Consider the following 19,160-nt stretch of genomic DNA (forward strand, 5'->3'; position numbering starts at 1 on the left):
CCCTGGCGGGACCCAGAGCAGCACTGGCGGGACCCAGAGCCGCACTGGCGGGACCCCGAGCAGCACTGGCGGGACCCAGAGCAGCACTGGCGGGACCCAGAGCAGCACTGGCGGGACCCAGAGCCGCACTGGCGGGACCCCGAGCCGCACTGGCGGGACCCAGATCTGCACTCTCAGGACCCTGGCTGCAGAGCTGAACTGTGAGGTATCCTGCTCTGACAGGATCGGAAGTTTGTTTGATGACTTTCAAAGTAAAAGCAAAGTTGATTTGAAGCCTTTCTAAAGTAAAAGCTTGCATTGATAAACTCCACATGAAGCTAGCTTTCTTTCGCTAACAAGTAATGTTGCACCGATACCAGTAACGGGCAGGGCCCCGATCCAGCACTAAAATGGTGGTATCGATATCGGCGAGTACCAACAAATAGGGCACCGATACCATTTTGAGAGCCAAAAGTTTATTCAACTATTGTCACCCACTCCAGAAGTTCTACTGGATTCACTTTGTATTAGTCTTTGTCCTGCTTCACAAAGGTAGGCAGCAGCTTGATAAATCCATGATGGCAATTATTTTACATCCAGGTAGTATGCAGTTCTTCATATATACACTTACACATCAATTTAAGACAGATGACATTGGTATCTGCCAACACTGCACAGCCAGGTATTGGGTATCGGGGCCAAAAATGGCATCGGCGCAATACTAGTAACATGTTTTGTTATGCTGGAAACTTACGTACACGCACAATTTTACACCCCCATTAAAATTTTATCTGAAATAATAGATATGTGCTACATAGAAATAAGTCTCTGTATATCGATTGCTGGATTGAAAAGAGCATTTGGTCTATAAGATATTTTCTAAACAACAATCCAGGTTGGCGGTCCTCTGAGAATTTTTGCTTACTGTGTAATTTAAACTGCTGCTATGCTCAGGTTAACACTGCCATAAACCTTAATTCCCAAAGGCTTCAAATTCAACTTCCGGAGTAAACTTCTGGAAACAACAGTACAGGAGACCCCATTTTGCAGATCTAGGCCCTGACAGTGCAGGTCTGCAACCAGACTCTTGCAAATTTGTCCGTTAGCTGGCGGCAACAAAATAAAGAAAAGTCTTCTTAGTGCTGATTATTTTACATTTTAATTTAAATTATGTAATGTAGAAGAACTCAATAAACCAATTTTTCTACTTTGTTGGGTTTTAATCTGTTGTCAGAATTGCTTAATGAATTGAAGTTCCTTAGATCAAATATGTCAGTGGTGTTATAACAAACAAGTCCACATTAAATCAAAAATGTTGTTTGTTTAAGAAATAAATTGTGTAATGAAACATTGGAAATAGCACTGAAACAATTTATTGCATTAATAGGTTATTGAAATAATCATCAAATTATTTAATAAGCTATTAATTGTTAACTGACGATTAGACTCTAAAAGATGCTTTTAGCTGACAGNTGGAAATAGCACTGAAACAATTTATTGCATTAATAGGTTATTGAAATAATCATCAAATTATTTAATAATCTATTAATTGTTAACTGGAGATTAGATGCTTTTAGCTGACAGAGAGACCCACTTAGAGCAGTAATTATACCAAAGCCCTCTAGCCCTCAATATAAAAAAAAAAAAAAAAAAAAAAAAAACTTTTTTCTCAGAACTCCTCAGGTGGAAAAGATTTAGTTTAATCTGGTTTAATTATAATTTTTTTTAAATAGTCTTTAGCATTTGCTATCAGATTATTATTCAGATAACTGATTAGAAAAATAATCATCATTTGCATCCCTAATTGGAAAGCCAATATACTCGGTTTATACTAGGTTTAGTTATTATCCATTTGTGTCCAAATGGTTGAAACAAATCAAATTAACCCCTTTTTTTTATATTTGGTACTGTAATACATTTAGTTTTCAATGTGCTGGAGGGTCAAATTTAAGCTTTGGTTAAAATAAAAACCACAGGGTAGAACAAACTAAACAAAACAAAAAAATCATATAAACCAAATACCCAAACAAAAGTTTATTATGTAACAAACCTCAGAAATTCATGTCGTGTCAACGTTTAGTTGGGGGGAGTTAAAAATAAAAATATAGTTTTTAGCAACAAGTTTAGGTGTGTCGATTAACAAAGGACTTCATCATTAGCTTTTTGGTTGATTTTTTTTGTAAAACAATATTATTTTTGGCATTTCTTTGCTAAAAGCTAACAGCTTAGCTCATTGTGCAGAATTGGTTTTGAGCGATTAGCATCAACAGACAAAAATGACCTGGAAAGTGTGTACATAGTTATGCGACTCAAAACGGGTCAAAGCCCAGAAGCTGAGGGCCGCACTGCAGTAGCTGGGATCAGATGATGTACTGCGACAAACCGTCTAGGATTGCATATTAGGAAGTATAACAAAAAAAAAGGAAACAGTTAAGCCAGGCTACCAGAAGCTTTCTGAAAAAGAAATTGCATACCCATTCATTTACTGCGTGTGAAGGCGCTCACAGCAACCCGTGTGAAAGTGTAAATGATTTTAGACAGTAGGTCTATCAGCAATAATCTAAACAAGTCATCATTTTAGAGGCAAAGACAAATATGCATACAATATACAACCCATTAGGTTCTATTGTCATACATCATAAACTCCACATAATTTCATTTGGTAGACTTTTGTGAACAAGTTCAAGTATATATATATATTTATATATATTTATATATATTCCATGTATGTATGTATACTCTATTCTTTGTGTCACATAAAAAGATGCATTGCGCTTTACTAAGACAAAGTTACCGCTTCAAGTTTTTCTGCTTTAAGATGATATATTTTGGGATCTTAAAATAAGTCTGGAAGTTTTCTCTTTTGATGTTCATCTCTTTGCTCTGGGAAGTTTGGATTTAATTCCTCTCTTCTTTGGGAATATGTGGACAAACAGGTGATCCTACGTAACTGAAGGCTAAGATGACAAACGTTGCATCACAAAGCTTAGTGTACCACCCGCTGCCCGTTAAGGGGGCCAACACTGGCAGACCCTTCTTGGCATCAGTCAACGTACATAGGAGAGATGGGCGAAGCCGGGATCTGATCCAGGATGCGACACACGTAGCTGGCAACATCCACGAAGCGCTCCTCGTACATCAGGATAAACGGGTGTTTCTGGGGAGAAGATGGAGGAAGCTTTAAGTTAAATTTTGTACCATCAATTTTAGAAAGCTATTTAAATTGAATCTAATATACAGCTACATCAGATTTTAAAAGAAAACTAAATAAAATATCCTTTCTGCACTGTGGGATTCCAATTAGAAATGATGTAATACTTATGTTGTGCCAGCAGGTGGTGGTAAAGATAAGCTTAGAATCAACAACAAGAAGAGACAAAAAAAGGCATCTTTATTTTATTTCCAATAAAGATTTTGATCAAGAATACATTTTAAATTTGTATTAGAGGTGCATAAAAAGAAAATTAGTTTGATTTTCTATATTTCCATTTTTATTTGAAAAAAGTGAACTATGGTGTGGGTTGTCTTTAATGGTATAGTGGAGGATTATGGTGAATAAAAAAAAAAATCAAATGCACATGCCCAACCCTGTACCTGTTCCCGAAAGGGAACGCCTTTTAAACGTGTAAGAGAGCGTGCACGAGCCCATTTCTCCTCGTGCACGCACGCTCTGTTTAAAAGTTGCTGTTTGCATCGCTCATACAAGCTTACTTTCCAAAAATAATATTTGCAATTTTTTTTTACGTAAACATATCACCTGAATGATTGAAAATTAGGAGGACCACTTAATTTGATGATCCACCAACAAAAGAAAACATCCCCCACTGTACCTTTAAGGTTATGTTGGAGTTTGGATAAAATGTTAGCATTAGCAGGAGATCTCAGAGGTCGTAGGTTTGTTTGTGATTGGAATACATAATTTCAAANAAAAGGAAACAGTTAAGCCAGGCTACCAGAAGCTTTCTGAAAAAGAAATTGCATACCCATTCATTTACTGCGTGTGAAGGCGCTCACAGCAACCCGTGTGAAAGTGTAAATGATTTTAGACAGTAGGTCTATCAGCAATAATCTAAACAAGTCATCATTTTAGAGGCAAAGACAAATATGCATACAATATACAACCCATTAGGTTCTATTGTCATACATCATAAACTCCACATAATTTCATTTGGTAGACTTTTGTGAACAAGTTCAAGTATATATATATATTTATATATATTTATATATATTCCATGTATGTATGTATACTCTATTCTTTGTGTCACATAAAAAGATGCATTGCGCTTTACTAAGACAAAGTTACCGCTTCAAGTTTTTCTGCTTTAAGATGATATATTTTGGGATCTTAAAATAAGTCTGGAAGTTTTCTCTTTTGATGTTCATCTCTTTGCTCTGGGAAGTTTGGATTTAATTCCTCTCTTCTTTGGGAATATGTGGACAAACAGGTGATCCTACGTAACTGAAGGCTAAGATGACAAACGTTGCATCACAAAGCTTAGTGTACCACCCGCTGCCCGTTAAGGGGGCCAACACTGGCAGACCCTTCTTGGCATCAGTCAACGTACATAGGAGAGATGGGCGAAGCCGGGATCTGATCCAGGATGCGACACACGTAGCTGGCAACATCCACGAAGCGCTCCTCGTACATCAGGATAAACGGGTGTTTCTGGGGAGAAGATGGAGGAAGCTTTAAGTTAAATTTTGTACCATCAATTTTAGAAAGCTATTTAAATTGAATCTAATATACAGCTACATCAGATTTTAAAAGAAAACTAAATAAAATATCCTTTCTGCACTGTGGGATTCCAATTAGAAATGATGTAATACTTATGTTGTGCCAGCAGGTGGTGGTAAAGATAAGCTTAGAATCAACAACAAGAAGAGACAAAAAAAGGCATCTTTATTTTATTTCCAATAAAGATTTTGATCAAGAATACATTTTAAATTTGTATTAGAGGTGCATAAAAAGAAAATTAGTTTGATTTTCTATATTTCCATTTTTATTTGAAAAAAGTGAACTATGGTGTGGGTTGTCTTTAATGGTATAGTGGAGGATTATGGTGAATAAAAAAAAAAATCAAATGCACATGCCCAACCCTGTACCTGTTCCCGAAAGGGAACGCCTTTTAAAAATGTACGAGAACGTGCACGAGGAGAAATGGGCTCGTGCACGCTCTGTTTAAAAGTTGCTGTTTGCATCGCTCATACAAGCTTACTTTCCAAAAATAATATTTGCAATTTTTTTTTACGTAAACATATCACCTGAATGATATAAGGACCACTTATTTTGATGATCCACCAACAAAAGAAAACATCCCCCACTGTACCTTTAAGGTTATGTTGGAGTTTGGATAAAATGTTAGCATTAGCAGGAGATCTCAGAGGTCGTAGGTTTGTTTGTGATTGGAATACATAATTTCAAAAAGCATTATCTAAGCAGATAGTTATCCAGGCGGTTGTGTTGAGCTGCTGTTTTACAGGCTGGCGGCTCCACGAAAAAAAGACAACCAGTATGTTTAAATGTTTACCGGAATAAGGGTAGTAATTATGCTCTTTTGATGCATTTCAAATCGAATAAACCGATAAAGACATTTTTGCTTCAATTTCAGACTGAAACGATTTCTGCTTCCTCCTAAAATTTTACATAATCTTTTTAGTATTTTTACCTTTACTCTGAACAGATCTGATGTGCTTTCACATATATGTAGATATTTTGATATTTATGAGATATTTAGCTAAACTTTATAAGCAAAATGCTGAGCAGATTTGTTTTTTGCAGAGATAAAATTGCTTTCTTATTGAGCCCTTGAACAAACAGATCTTATGAGAGGTGTCTTACCAGAAGCTCTCTGTACTTTGGCCTCTTTGATTCATCTTTTGTAAGGCTGCATAAGAAAAAAAAAACAGAGCTGATTACATATCGCAGTAAACAAAGCTCAGGACGGATTTTGGATGCAAAAAAGAAAAGTGAGAAAGAAAATGTGAGGAAGTTTAGGGGGAAAATCTGTTCCTGGAATCATCAGCATCTACTTTCCTATAGCGACACCTACCATAGGTTAACAAAGTTGATGAACTTTGGGGAGAACTGCCTCTCCTCCGAGTTGCTGAGCTGTGGAGGCTCTCCTTTCACCACCTGTGTCAGCTGATCAAAAACACTGTTCCACTTGGGGTAAGGAAATCTTCCTGTAGCTAGCTCATACTGGGAACACAAACAAACAAGGTTTACTTATCGACAACCATTACTTCCTCAATAGTAGAATAAAAATAATTGAATCTGGAGGTTTTATTGGTTACCAGGGTGATTCCCAAGCTCCAAACGTCAGAGCGAACGTCGTATCCCTGCCTGGAAGCACTGGGGTCTATCCTTTCAGGCTGAAAATAAAACCAAAAAATTATTCCACTATATTCCCCAAACTATAAATTAGACGGCGCCGTTTTCTTTGCTAATTTGTCATACTTTTTCCCCCCCAAACTAATTAATAGCAGGTTGATCCTAAACTTTAAATAATTTTTCTACAATTGTAAATAATGACCACAAACAATCTGGGTTTTCCGCACAGAAAGAGCGTTTTTATTTAAATGTGCAGATTTGATCCTTTATCCTGGATTTCAGAGTTTTTTTTAGTAAAGAAAACCTTTTATTTTTTTATAATTCTGATCATAAAAACTCTGAAAAATAACTATTTTTAATGCATTTTCTTTTTATTTCTCCTTCTTCTGTAAGACTCTAAAACCATCAGTTCCCAATAACCTCAATAAATTGTTATATTCATGCTGCTTCTTGCTTAAATCTCCACAGCTGTTTATTGATTATTTATTCTCCAGATACAATTTTTTAATATAGTAAAAAACACTTTACAGTACAGTATTCTATTTCTTTATTTTCTTAACTCTGTCACTTATTCGGTCAATTATACACCTTTTTTTTTAAAGGTCCACATCTCTGTGGCCATTTTTGCTATAATCTTTTGCTGCTGCTGTAACACCATCGTTTCCCCATTGTGGTACAATAAAGGGATTTTCAATTCTAGACTATTATTTACTGTTTTTTATGGAAGAGGCATAGGGCCACTGAAAAAATAGAAAAAAGTTAACTTATATTTAAATATTATTTATGTTTAATATGGGAAAAAAGTCAGAATTCTGACTTTAATTTCAGAATTTTGGATCTTAATGTAGATGGGCACAATGAGGGAAGAAATATGGGAGCACTCAGCTTCACTGAAGATGTGAGTTGTTTGGGAGGGCCAGTAATACATTGGTGGAAAATGATGCAATTTAGTGACTTTTTACAGAGATTTCAGAGTTTAAAGTTAGAATTCTGAGATTAAATTCTGAATTCTGAGACGTTTTTTCTCAGAATTATGATTTTTTTTTCTCATATTATCCAGAAATAAAATTTTAAAATCAGTTAACTTTTTTATTTCCATTTCCATCCTCTTCCATTGTTTTTTGGGGGAAACTTTGTGTTTTTGTTTTTTTGATCAATGAATTATAGTCAAGTTCTGAGTTCAGCTTCTGGTTTCTGCTGTCCAAAACAGGCAGAATTCAAATCTGCAGTCATATCACCACAGAACAGGCTCAGACTAGAAGGCAAATGGACTTTCGTCAGTTTTTTTGTTTCAAAACCGATCAAAAAAACTCTTTCAATTCTGGCGGCTCGCAGCAGAACTTGTTCTTTTACAAAAATCATTGCTTGAGAAATAAATTTCAAAAGATAATGAAGCCAAAAGAGACACTGATATTTCTTTTATTATGTGAAAAACACAAAGTATTCACACCTCTTCACTTTTACCACAGTCCATAAATCTCCATTTTGTTCAACATGAATTCGACTGTAAACGTCTCTGAAAACACAAGCTCACAATAAGGAAGTGAAAACAGGCTTTGGATGTTTTTTCCCTTTTAAAAAACAAAACGAAACACAGAAAAGGCGTCTATTTACAGACATGGCTTAATATTTTGTTGAATCCGCCACAGACTCTGGTCTTCTTGTTAGTGTGTGAAAAAGCTTTATTCTCCACTGAAGCTCAGCCAGCGTCAGTTTTAGTGGATTGAAGTCCTCAGGCTTTGGCTCGTTGGTTAACATGTTGCTCCTGTAAGGACTAGTTGTTACCTTGTTTGCCTGAGGCCACAGTTTTCATAGAAGTCTCAAAGCATCCCTCTATATTTTTATGACATTATCTTGAATGCAAACGAGTTGCTCGCCTCCTGCAGCATGATGATAACCACCACCGTGCTTTACAGTAGGCTAAATGTTAAACAGGCAATGAGTAGAAGCTGTTCTATCCTATCCTATAAGTTTTTCCATCTTGAAAGATTAGATTAAAGTGATTTTAAAAGAAGTGGGTGAGATAAAAGAGTGAATAAGCTTGAAAAAGTTCAGTCTAGTCAACTTGGTGGAATAAAAGCCCTATTTACACTACCCTCTGAAAACCGAACCGTACCGAGCTGGTTTCTTGCCTCCTAGTAGATCTACGGTACTACTGCTCTCAAACAAGCAAATCAACATGGCAGCGCCCGTAACATTCAGGAAGTTTGGTTGTTTTTTGTGATATTTCCTTGTTTGCAGAGAGTAAGGTGAAGAAGGCAGCCTTTGGTGGATTCGGTTTTTGGGAGTTGGATACGTCCTACGATAGTCTAAAGCGTAGGTCTTTAACACCGCCTTCCTCACCACCTCGGCCGTATCTAGACGCACCGCTAGTTCCTGATTGTCCCTCTTGCGTTGTGGCGGGGAATAACATAGCGCAGACCAAGCTTCAATATTGAGGATAAATCTAAAAATATCTGTGACAAGCTAACTGTGACACAGCAGCTGCAGGAGGATAACCAGCCCTTAATCAAGGATTACAGACGCAGGAAACAATGAGAGACGTTGAGGTTCATAACACTGCTAAGCAGAATTATTACTGGAAATCGTGCGGCACAGTAGGGAAGCTAATATTTTTAAGAATGCCAGAAGTTTCCTTATTACGGAGGCTGACTGTAAGGAGATGACACAGTCTCCTCATGCGCTCTTTATTATCTGAAAACCGAGCCAGAACTGAACAACGTCGAGACCTACTGATGAACCAGTACCATGATAGTGTATTTTTTTTGTTTTTGTTTTTTTAATTAACGTTTTTTAGGCATAAATAAAGATCCACTAATCATTCGATGCTGACCGCCCTTTTTCTTTAAAAACCAAAGTAATGCAGAATAAACAGATTGAATGCAAACAGCTAATGAACACTTACTGCCATGTAAGGCCTGCAGCCTGCGTCTCTAGTCTTGGCTATGGAATCCACCAGCTGGCCGCTGATGCCGAAGTCACATAGTTTGATGTTTCCCCTTCTGTCCATCAGAATGTTGGAAGGTTTGATGTCTGGAAAGAGACCATAAAATGGTAACAATTACACAACAAATAAACCACAATCTGCGAAAAAAAAAAAAAATCAACTAAAACTCTTACCTCTGTGAATTATTTTCAAGTTTTCCTTTAAGTGATTCAGTGCTTTAACCGTCTGTAAGAAAGACGCTAAATTAAACCTTCAGGTCGTTTAGAGACGCTTCATAAATCGTCTTTTAAGTTAGAAGAAAATGTTTGCTTACAGCTAATGTTATATTGCCTAATATTTCCTCTGGAATGACATCATCTAATACGCAATATACATATTTGTAGAATTTGTCTAATGAGGTAGACATTAGCTCCATACAGATCCAACAGTCCCCCTGAAACAAATAGAGAAATTCAATTAGTAGGAAACAAAAACACATTGGAGTCTATTTGATGGAGATCTAGGTGGGTTTTCTAGACCTCTCTGAAGAGGGCGCCATAGAACTGGACGATGTAGGGACAGTCGCTACTCCTCATCACCACGTCCAGATCCATCAGCAGCTGCTTCTGCTCCTTCTCATCCACAGTGGAGCGAATCCTCTGAGGAACAACAGGGAAATATTCCTCCCACGGTCAGTCATACCAGATCACATCACTTGGGATCTTCTTCACATTCTTTGGAAATGTTGTCACCTTGACTGCCATAATCTGGCCTGTAGGTTTATGGACCATCTTGTTGACGGAGCCGTAGGCCCCGCGGCCGATCTCCCCAAGGTCCCGCAGGTCTTCTGCGGTGAAGTCGCAGTGCTGCTCTGGGGAGATCTTCAGCTTTCCGGAGGACTCGATGCTGTGTGTCCGCAGACGCTCTCTACAGATACCCCATAATTCAATTCAGTTTATTTATATAGGACCTATTCACAACATGCGTCATCTTAAGGCATTTTACAGAGACAATTCAACAAGATCATACAGTCAAAATGGTTCAGTTTTCTATCTAAGGAAAACCAGCTGATTGCATCGACTCATTGACTCAAAGGCAATCTCGCACACTAAGCATGCTTGTAGCGACAGTGGAGAGTAAAAAACTCCCTTTTAACAGGAAGAAACCTTCAGCAGAACCAGACTCAGTGTGAGCGGCCATCTGCCAAGGCTGACTGGGGTTCAAGGAGACAGAAGCAGACACAGCTTCTTTAGAAACAGAAGTAAAGCAGTTTGGTTTTTTTTTTGCAGAGGAAAATTGTGGAGCAAAAAAAAAAAAAACACCACAGGAAAACCAAATAGTTTTTTTAAAGCAACACTTACACTTTTCTGTAACTTCCAGGTTTAGGTTAGTTTTTCATCCATCTAGATTAAATCTGATAATGATCAGGGAAGTTTCCTGATATTTTGCTGTCATTTTGTTGGGCAACAACCACTTATAGCTTAGTTCGCTTTCACGTTTAAGAGGAGCTCAGACGAGCACAAAGCGGCGCTCTGGATCACATGACTTATTCAGTGATGAATCAGACCTTCTAAAATAACAGCTGAGTTTTTTAGCAGAGAGGGCATGCAGAGAGCATCAATACCACCTAATGACGTACACTGAAATGAAAAAGGATTTACTATGGCCATTTCTCAATTCACTAGAACGCGAGTACGGACTTGTGTCCTCGCCAAGTACGTTCTTGAGAAGGACACAGGAAAGTATGGACTCAGCGAGAACGAGAGCAAGCAGCATAAATATGGTTCAACTGGAACAGAGCGTACTCGTGATGTGACCACACGCTCGGTTTGTCTGGAGCTGCATTTCACCTCCTGTTATTATTAGTCTCTAGATAATACTAAATACTTTTTTCATTTTGTGGGGGAATAATAATTAACACAGTCAGATAAATACAAATCAAATGAACATTTTGCCAAATAAAACAAAAAAATCGCCATCAGAGCCAGCGGTCTTTCACACACGGCTATGCAGAGAGAGGGCTGCTGCAGACGGGGTGCAGTTAGCCCTGGCTGCCGTTAGCTTCAGAGGTTCGCTGGTTGCCGCGGTCCTCTCAACTTCAGAAATCTTTTTAAAATTACGCATTAAATCAGTAAATGGACCATATAGTGTCGCTTTAAAGTATAATATTCTCGCCTCAAATTATCTTAAAACATACTTTTATTGAACAACAGCAACAGAAAAGAGAACTTTTAACTTTCAATGGAGCGCTCCATTGAAAGCTGTTGCTGCCGCACTGCATGCTGGGACAGCTGGCGATCTCAAGAACGGACTACTCTGCTCTGATGCATGCTGGGTAAATAGGGAGGCGCAAGAACAACATCCTGGGACTTTGTCCGTTCTCGGTCTGCTGTTCTTGTGAATTGGAACAGTGCTAGGGCTGAGGCTGATGACGTTTCACGAGCACACAAGAACGCACAAGTACACATATTGAGAAACGGCCTATATCTCAATTTAAGCTAATATTGGGGTGCGAGTGTTGCTTTAAGGTAACAATAATTGGAGAAAATGCAATAAATCTATTATCAAAATAATTGTCAACTATGTTAGGATTATTCTTCATTACTCTATATGTGTTTGCTATATTACCCATCTGTTAAGCAGAGGAGATAAAGTACATAGTCTTCCTTCACATAGTGTAACACTGTGTGTTCACAGAAGATATCTAATGACAGGCTTTCTGTCTGAACTATAAGCTTTCTGTCTGAACTATAAACAAAAATAACGGAACATTCCAGAGGTCAGAGAGATAAAGAAGAACACGTCTGTAATCCTGAGGAGTAGATGCAGCAGAGAATGAGGTCCGGATCCGACGGGGAGTCAGGAACTGATACGCATAGCTAAGCATCCACCTGATGCAACAAAGACTGATGAAGTATAGGAGGCAAGAGACGACCTGGTTTGGGGCACATTTTTGGATGCCATTGCGTGTTGATGACTGGAGCTCAGCTGTGCCGGCTCGCTGCAATTTCTCTGTTCTGAAACGATTTAATCTGGAATAAATTCTGTTAACTATTCACTCCTGCTTTTTATAGATTTTCAAAGCCTTAAAATAAAAGTGGTTAAACCTAGTAGATTCCCCCCAGGAAAAGAACTAGAAGGGAGGCTCAGAGGCATGGACGACTTCAGAGGCCTTTTTTACATCTAATTTAGGAATTTATGAATAGTTAACTGGAGTATATAGACTCTAAAACATGTCTTTAGCTGAAAGAGAAACTCACTTATACCGAAATTGTCAAAAAAAATCCTCAAGTTTTAGTTTCACTCGTGACTTTAATGACGATCAATATGGTTCAAGTGCATAATCTGTACCCTTGCTTCAGTCCTATCAGTTTTTAAAACAAACAGCAAAAAAGTTTAGTTTAAACAGCAAGAGGCAGCTTAAAGCCATATCATTGTATGTAAATAACTTTTGAGTTCCCTTTGGGGAACTTGGTTCATAGAGACAGTTTATCTACACAAATGAAAACATTTGCTTTATTGTAAAGTCACCAACTTTAATTAAAGAATTAGCTTTTAACCATTACAAACTTCTATTTATAAATACTGCTTCAAATAAAGCAGTTTAACCTGAATGTATAAACACTAGGTGGAGTTGAAAGACCAGACAGTTTTCTTTTCATTAACTAAAGGTATAAAAGCAAAACCAGCTAAATCAGTTTCTTTTATTTTCATCTGATTCTATTATTCTGGCTGAGCTAAAAGACAACAGGTTCCCTTTTATGGCCTGAAATAAGTGCTATGGTAGTGGAAACAGGAAGCAGTTATTAACTCTATCATTTAAAATTCAAACTAGTTGGGTAAAAAAAAAAGGGGGAAGATAACATTGATTCAATATTTCCTTTCAGTACGACAGAGTATTAGGGCCAGGTTAGATAATTTATTTTATTTTGTTTAGAATAAAGTTGTAATATTACGAGAAAAAACTATTTCGAGAATAAAGTCGTAATATTACGAGAATGAAGTCATAATGCACTAACCCGTTTCAGAAAGAAAGCTTCTATCTCAGACCAAATGATAACGGCCGACCAGCACCACCAAACAATAACTTGAGTCCACTTTGACATGCTGCCCAATTTGATGATGGTGCTAAAAGATTTCCTTATTTGTCAAACCAGAGCCAAATTATAACTTCACATTATGCTTGATTCCTCATTTTAGTGAACACAGTGCTTCTTGTGAGAGTTGTCATAAAATACAACTTGTTTCTCATAATTTTACGACTTTCTTCTTGTATTGTTACTTTATTCTCTTGATTTAAGACATTATTCTCGTAATTTTATTACTTTATTCCGTTAAATGTTACGACTAAATTCTCATAATTTTATGCCTATTCTCGTTGTGACTTTATTCTCGTAAAGATAGATAGTAATTTTACGACTTTATTCTTGTAATTTTACGTCTTTGTTCTCGTAATTTTACGATTTTATTCTCTTAATTTTACGACTCTTATTCTCGTAATTTTACGACTTTTATTCTAATAATTTAACAACTTTATTCTCTTAATTTTATTCTCGTAATTTTACGATTTTATTCTCATAATGTTACGACTTTATTTTCATAATGTTACAAATTTATACTCATAATGTTATGACTTAACATTTGTTTTTCTTTTATCCTTCTTAGTTACATTATAAGAAGCTGTTCAATCAGTGAAGAAAGGGGAAAAAAATAAATAAATAAAGTGACCCATGACTTCCTACCCTGACTGTCTTTACTCACATGTGGGGATTCTGGAAGGAAGGAGCCGAGGGATGAAGCGGGAGCCTGGAGGCCGGTTTCACCAGAGGGTTGGCGAAATTCAACTTCAGAGCTTTACGTTTACCTGGTGGGCAGAGGGAGAAACACGTCCAGATTGCAACAACATGCACACCTTCGGGGGGGTGGGGGACAGATGCAAGCTACACAGGTACAGCCCAGTACATTAGAATACAGACTCTTCATTGCTCAGAGAATGAATGAGGGTTTATTACAGGTAGTAAAAACCCAATAAAATCAAATATAATCCATGTTTTATAGCCTTTTGTAATTTTTATCAGAAACAAAAAAGTTGCTCTTCATAAAATACAAACAATAAAGAGAAATACACTATATTAAAATAAATTAACATTTTGGGGATCTTCTAATGTACTAAGATGTACCTGTAAACAGGGCACCAAAAAATTAGTCTCGATTTGTTTAACCCACTTTAGATAAGCTCAAACAATATGTCCAATAGGAGATAACAGTATGAGAAAGATTTAAAGTCATCTGAAGAGCAAAAGAAGAATAGAATGAGTCTTTGAACAGAAGCAAAGAGTCCGTTTCCACAGAGTTTCCCAATGTTCAAAAACTAAAGCAAAAAAGCTTGTTGCTTCCAAACAAAAAAAGCATGCAGTGTGTGTTTGTGTTATTAGGAAAGACTGGGATGCAATGAAATAGTTGCCGACATTGGAAATCCCTGTTTGATTAAAATATGCAAGAACCCCAACAGCTCCATGTAGATATGAAGGGTTCCCACCACTCAAACAGCACTTTGGTCCCATTCAAGGAGCAAACATTTGGGTTTGAATGGATTCAGGCGACTTTAAGGCCACCGGTGGGAGTGTATTACTTTAAGGTGCTGAAGTTAAGTGCTGGGTCCTTATTGCCATGCCTTGTCCAACCAGCTAGAGTGCAAACAATCCCTTTACCTTTTGAGTCCCAGTGCAAGGAAAATGTGTGGTGGCTATGGCTGAATGGTGTCAGAGTTAGGCAGGGAATAGCGGACAGACTCCCAAACTACCAGAACACCACACAGACTCTTTCAGTAGTGTACAGTGGTCCCATCTAAACCTGTTTGACCCATCCAACTGGATGTTAGCACAGACCAGTGGCTAGGCTGCAGCCAGCAGTATCTAAAGGGTGACTCTTAATGAGGGACAGAAACCACTTTAGACTACTGACGTGTTCCAACAAAGAGTAGAGTGTTTTGAGTGAAAGTCTAACGCTTACTTGTAGGAACTCCAGACAGGCTTATTTGAAACCCTGAAGTAAAGAGAAAAGCAGTTTTTACTACAATTTCTCAGAGTCTATTTGGGTTATTTTTAACAAGTTACGTCTGGGTAGAGGTTGGTGATGGAAGTGGAAGAATTTACCAATTCCCATCGGCTCTTATTGTACTACAGACCTGCGCAGCAGACAGGAAAGGACCAAGTACTGGTTCGATTATGTCTTTTTTTTTTAGCTTTAGACAAATACTATCGATTCCAGATGAATTGGTTTTAATACCACTCTGCTGTCATTTCTTTGGTGGAACTTAAAACCAAACATAACACTGACAGTCTAAAAGGCTGGTTATACTCCTGCAGCAGTGTGTCGCAGTGCGCTTGTCACATTTATTTTTTGATTTATGCCCAATATTGAAGCGTGGTCTGCACTATGTTATTCCACGCCACAATGCAAGAGGGAGAATCACGAACTAGCTGTAGGTCTAGATACAGCTGAGGCGGTGAAGAAGTTGGGGCAAGTTTATGCGACAACGGAGGAACATGAGGGCGAAAAAGAGCGAGGATCCAGGTGGAAAAAGGGTCCCAGCGTTCTCATGCACCTCGCTCTTCTACCTGGTCCATCTTCACGAGTCGATTTCCACAATGGCGGTCATTCAAATAAAACAGGCCGGTAAGGTACCAAACAGGAAATACGCATAGAGTAGAGCAGATGGAGATTTGACCAATCAGAGGCCTCCTTGTCTGCGGTCACCTACAATTTTGGAGAGGTGCAGCAGAGTGTCTGCAGAAGGGGCGGGGGCATATCTGCGTTAACTGCGACACACCCACAGACGACATGCTTTCTGAGTATAAATCAGCCTTTTGAGTCAAGTTTTGTAACGTACTCCTGACTGGTCTCCTGGATCATTTGTAAAACCGTTACATATGATCCAGAACGCGGCGGCGCATCTGGTTTTCAATCACCCCTCTGTTAATTGAACTACAATGGTTACCCCTGGCTGCCCTCATCAAATTCAAGTCCCTGATGCAAGCCTAAAAAGTGCTTAAGGGTACAGCTCCCGTCTACAACTCGGTCACTCTGGTCAGCAATGGATGGTCGTCTAGCAGTGCCTAAACCACACTTAGGAAAATCCAGACTGTTTTCATGTGTTGTTTCAAGATGGTGGAATGACCTACCAAGAGCTAAAAGAGCAGCAGTGTCCCTTTCAATCTTTGGGAAACTCTTAAAGAACGACCTCTTGAAAGAGCATCTCTTATCGTAACCCTTACTCATACTTCTGTACCCCTCTACTACTCTTTCTGCACTTCCCTCTCTCTCTCTTTGCTGTCACCACTGATTCAAACTAGGGATTTTCCTTTAAAGAAAACCTTGCCTGTTCAGCCAGGCCAACAATTCCCACCTTTCACAGACATAGACATGGTATTGGGTATTGCAGGCTAACAAAGAATCCAACCGAACCCCATTCCTAAGGGGCATACTCATCTGTCTGGTTAGATTTGCATGTTTTCTAAGCCAAAACAAGGCTTTGTTTTTGGTCCACTCCATAAAGCCTCAAACCCATAGCCATTTCTGACATTTAGAATTGAAAAGGCTTCCTGGATGGGAAGCAAAACATCTTCAAACTTGGAAACAAAGTCCAGTGTTTGTTTGTTTTTTAAACTTTATTGGAATTTTCTTTTAGAGAACTTATTGTCGTATTGATAACTGCAACACTGTGTCTATTTTGCAAGTCGCTTTGGATAAAATTGTCTGCTAAATGGATAAACAATAAGTGTTCTGCTAGCAGATGACCTAAGCTACAACTAGAGATCCCCACTGATGCTCTAACAGTAGCTCTGGATCTGAGCTTCACCAGCTCTAACTGAGCCCAGAAACCCAATAATCCATTTTTTTCACCTGATCAATAAACACATCACCCCTGACAAACAGCTGGATTTGCAACAGGGTTGGAAGTTTCTTCTGGATGGCGTTTTTTTTTCCAGGATTTTTCCATGTTTTTTTTTGTTTTTTTGGCCGTAAGAAAGAAGATCAAATTTACTGGAAAGTTTTGTTTCTTTTGGTGAATATTTTGCCTTAAGCAGCCCAAATGCAGTAATAACCTTGATGTGGGGTTCAATATCTATAAACCAGGGTGGGGGCATGAATAGCAGAAGAAATTAAAGAAAAAGAAAGCCAGCTGGTGTAATCCGATTATACAGGAAAGCATTTTCCTACCATTTAGAGTCAATTAGAAAATAATCACTTCTGGCAAGAATGAGCTTGACTATTCAACTGTATTTTGCTACTTTATTGCTGCAACTCTGCTTGTGCAAATGCAGTGCTTAAACACAGTTATTACTTAAAAGTTTTGTAACCAACAATTATTCATTTATCTATATTTGTATTACATACAATAAATAAATTATATAAATTCTTAATTTGTTTCACTATGTCTATTCTCATGAAGATTCATCCTTATGTAGACTGGTGGATATAGTAAGTTGGCTTTTCAATGGAACTATCCCAGTTCTCCAAAAACATAATGAGAACTTTCTTCCAGTTTCTTCCGGAAGAAAGGGAAAAAATTGGAGAAAAAGCCCCAACACTTTCCACTTCCACTTGTCTGGAGAAACACGTTTCTTCTGGACAATTGGGAGAATGTTGTTGCAGCAACATTTGTTGGTGTTAAAGTGATTTTGATTGCAGGAGGAAGACTTAGCTGGCTTTGTTCAGTAAGAGGTGATGGTGATGATGCCAGAAGCTGGAGAACAGAGGCAGGTCTGCTATTCCATCACTATATATTTTACCGACCTGCTAACCATGCTTTGAAAGGAGCTGCCTGCTAAAGGATGTCATCTTATGCTGTATGTTGGGAAAGTTTAGTCACTGATCAAGGGCAGAGGTGTCAAAAGTATCAATCTTCATTACTCAAGTAGAAATCCTACTGTTTAAAAACACTTTTGTAGAGGTTATAGTATCAACTTTAGCTTTTTACTCAAGCAAAAGTGTCTATTAAAGAAACATTTTTCTACAATTCTGCATGATAACTTCCTTAGACTTAATTTTCTTAGTTTTATAACTAATGGCAACAGTGTCCAATTTAACTTTACATCATCTTGAAAAACTTTTTATTTTGGTCAGCATCACAAAGAAATTGTCTGGTTGAAATCCATTCAAATTTTAAGAATCGATAGATTCCAAATCTTATGATTTAGAAGCAATTCTTTTTTATCCGATTCGATTTCTTAAGCTCATACCTAAACTACATGCCAGTGCAGTTATAAAACTTATTGATACTAGTATTACGCATTTATCAGCAATTAAAGAAAGTATTGAGCCAGGCTAGATATTTTTTCTTATATTTCGAGATTAAAGTCGTAACATTACGAGAATAAAGTTGTTATATTACGAGAATGAAGCTGTAATATTATGAGAATAAAGTTGTAACATTACGAGTATAAAGCTGTAATATTACGAGAATGAAATCCTCATACAACAACCAGTTTCAGAAAGCTTCGTGCTTCGACGGCCAAGCAGCTCCAACAGCAACCCAAGTCCACTTTGACCTACTGCCCAATTTGATGCTGGTTCGCTAAAAGATTTCCTTATTTGTCAAAGCAGAGCCAAAGTATAACTTCACATTATGCTCGACATTCCTCATTTTAGAGAAGAAAATGCTTCTTGTAAGAATTTTCATAAAATACAACTTGTTTCTTGTAGTTTTAGGACTTTATTCTCTTAATATTGCGACTTTATTCTCGTAATTTTATGACTATTCTCGTTGTGACTTTTTTCTCGTAATGTTACGACTTTATTCTTGTAATGTTACGATGTTATTCTCATAATATTACGACATTATTCTCGTAATGTTACGACTTTATTCACGTAATGTTACGACTTTATTCTCGTAATGTTACGACTTTATTCACGTAATGT

At 37.7% G+C, this 19,160-nt stretch overlaps 1 protein-coding gene across 2 annotated transcripts in view; it reads right to left on the bottom strand.

Annotated features, from left to right (window-relative positions):
* Window positions 1–3,912: 3,912 nt before the first annotated feature.
* The window catches only part of LOC107096251 (dual specificity mitogen-activated protein kinase kinase 4-like), a 20,454-nt gene continuing 5,206 nt past the window's right edge, over window positions 3,913–19,160 (bottom strand). Inside the window, exons 3-13 of one of the 2 annotated variants that reach the window (XM_015392830.1) lie at window positions 15,249–15,281; window positions 13,998–14,100; window positions 9,989–10,163; window positions 9,776–9,895; window positions 9,571–9,690; window positions 9,431–9,482; window positions 9,216–9,343; window positions 6,274–6,351; window positions 6,030–6,178; window positions 5,819–5,864; window positions 3,913–4,645 (exon numbers count right to left, since the gene is read on the bottom strand). In XM_015392830.1, coding sequence (XP_015248316.1) covers window positions 4,532–4,645; window positions 5,819–5,864; window positions 6,030–6,178; window positions 6,274–6,351; window positions 9,216–9,343; window positions 9,431–9,482; window positions 9,571–9,690; window positions 9,776–9,895; window positions 9,989–10,163; window positions 13,998–14,100; window positions 15,249–15,281 — 1,118 coding nt within the window. In that variant the 3' untranslated portion in view covers window positions 3,913–4,531. The remainder of the gene's footprint in view (window positions 4,646–5,818; window positions 5,865–6,029; window positions 6,179–6,273; window positions 6,352–9,215; window positions 9,344–9,430; window positions 9,483–9,570; window positions 9,691–9,775; window positions 9,896–9,988; window positions 10,164–13,997; window positions 14,101–15,248; window positions 15,282–19,160) is intronic. The other variant, XM_015392831.1, reaches the window with a different exon arrangement.

The sequence above is a fragment of the Cyprinodon variegatus genome, unplaced genomic scaffold (genome assembly GCF_000732505.1).
Source record: "Cyprinodon variegatus isolate N-32 unplaced genomic scaffold, C_variegatus-1.0 Scaffold608, whole genome shotgun sequence".
NCBI lineage: Eukaryota > Metazoa > Chordata > Actinopteri > Cyprinodontiformes > Cyprinodontidae > Cyprinodon > Cyprinodon variegatus.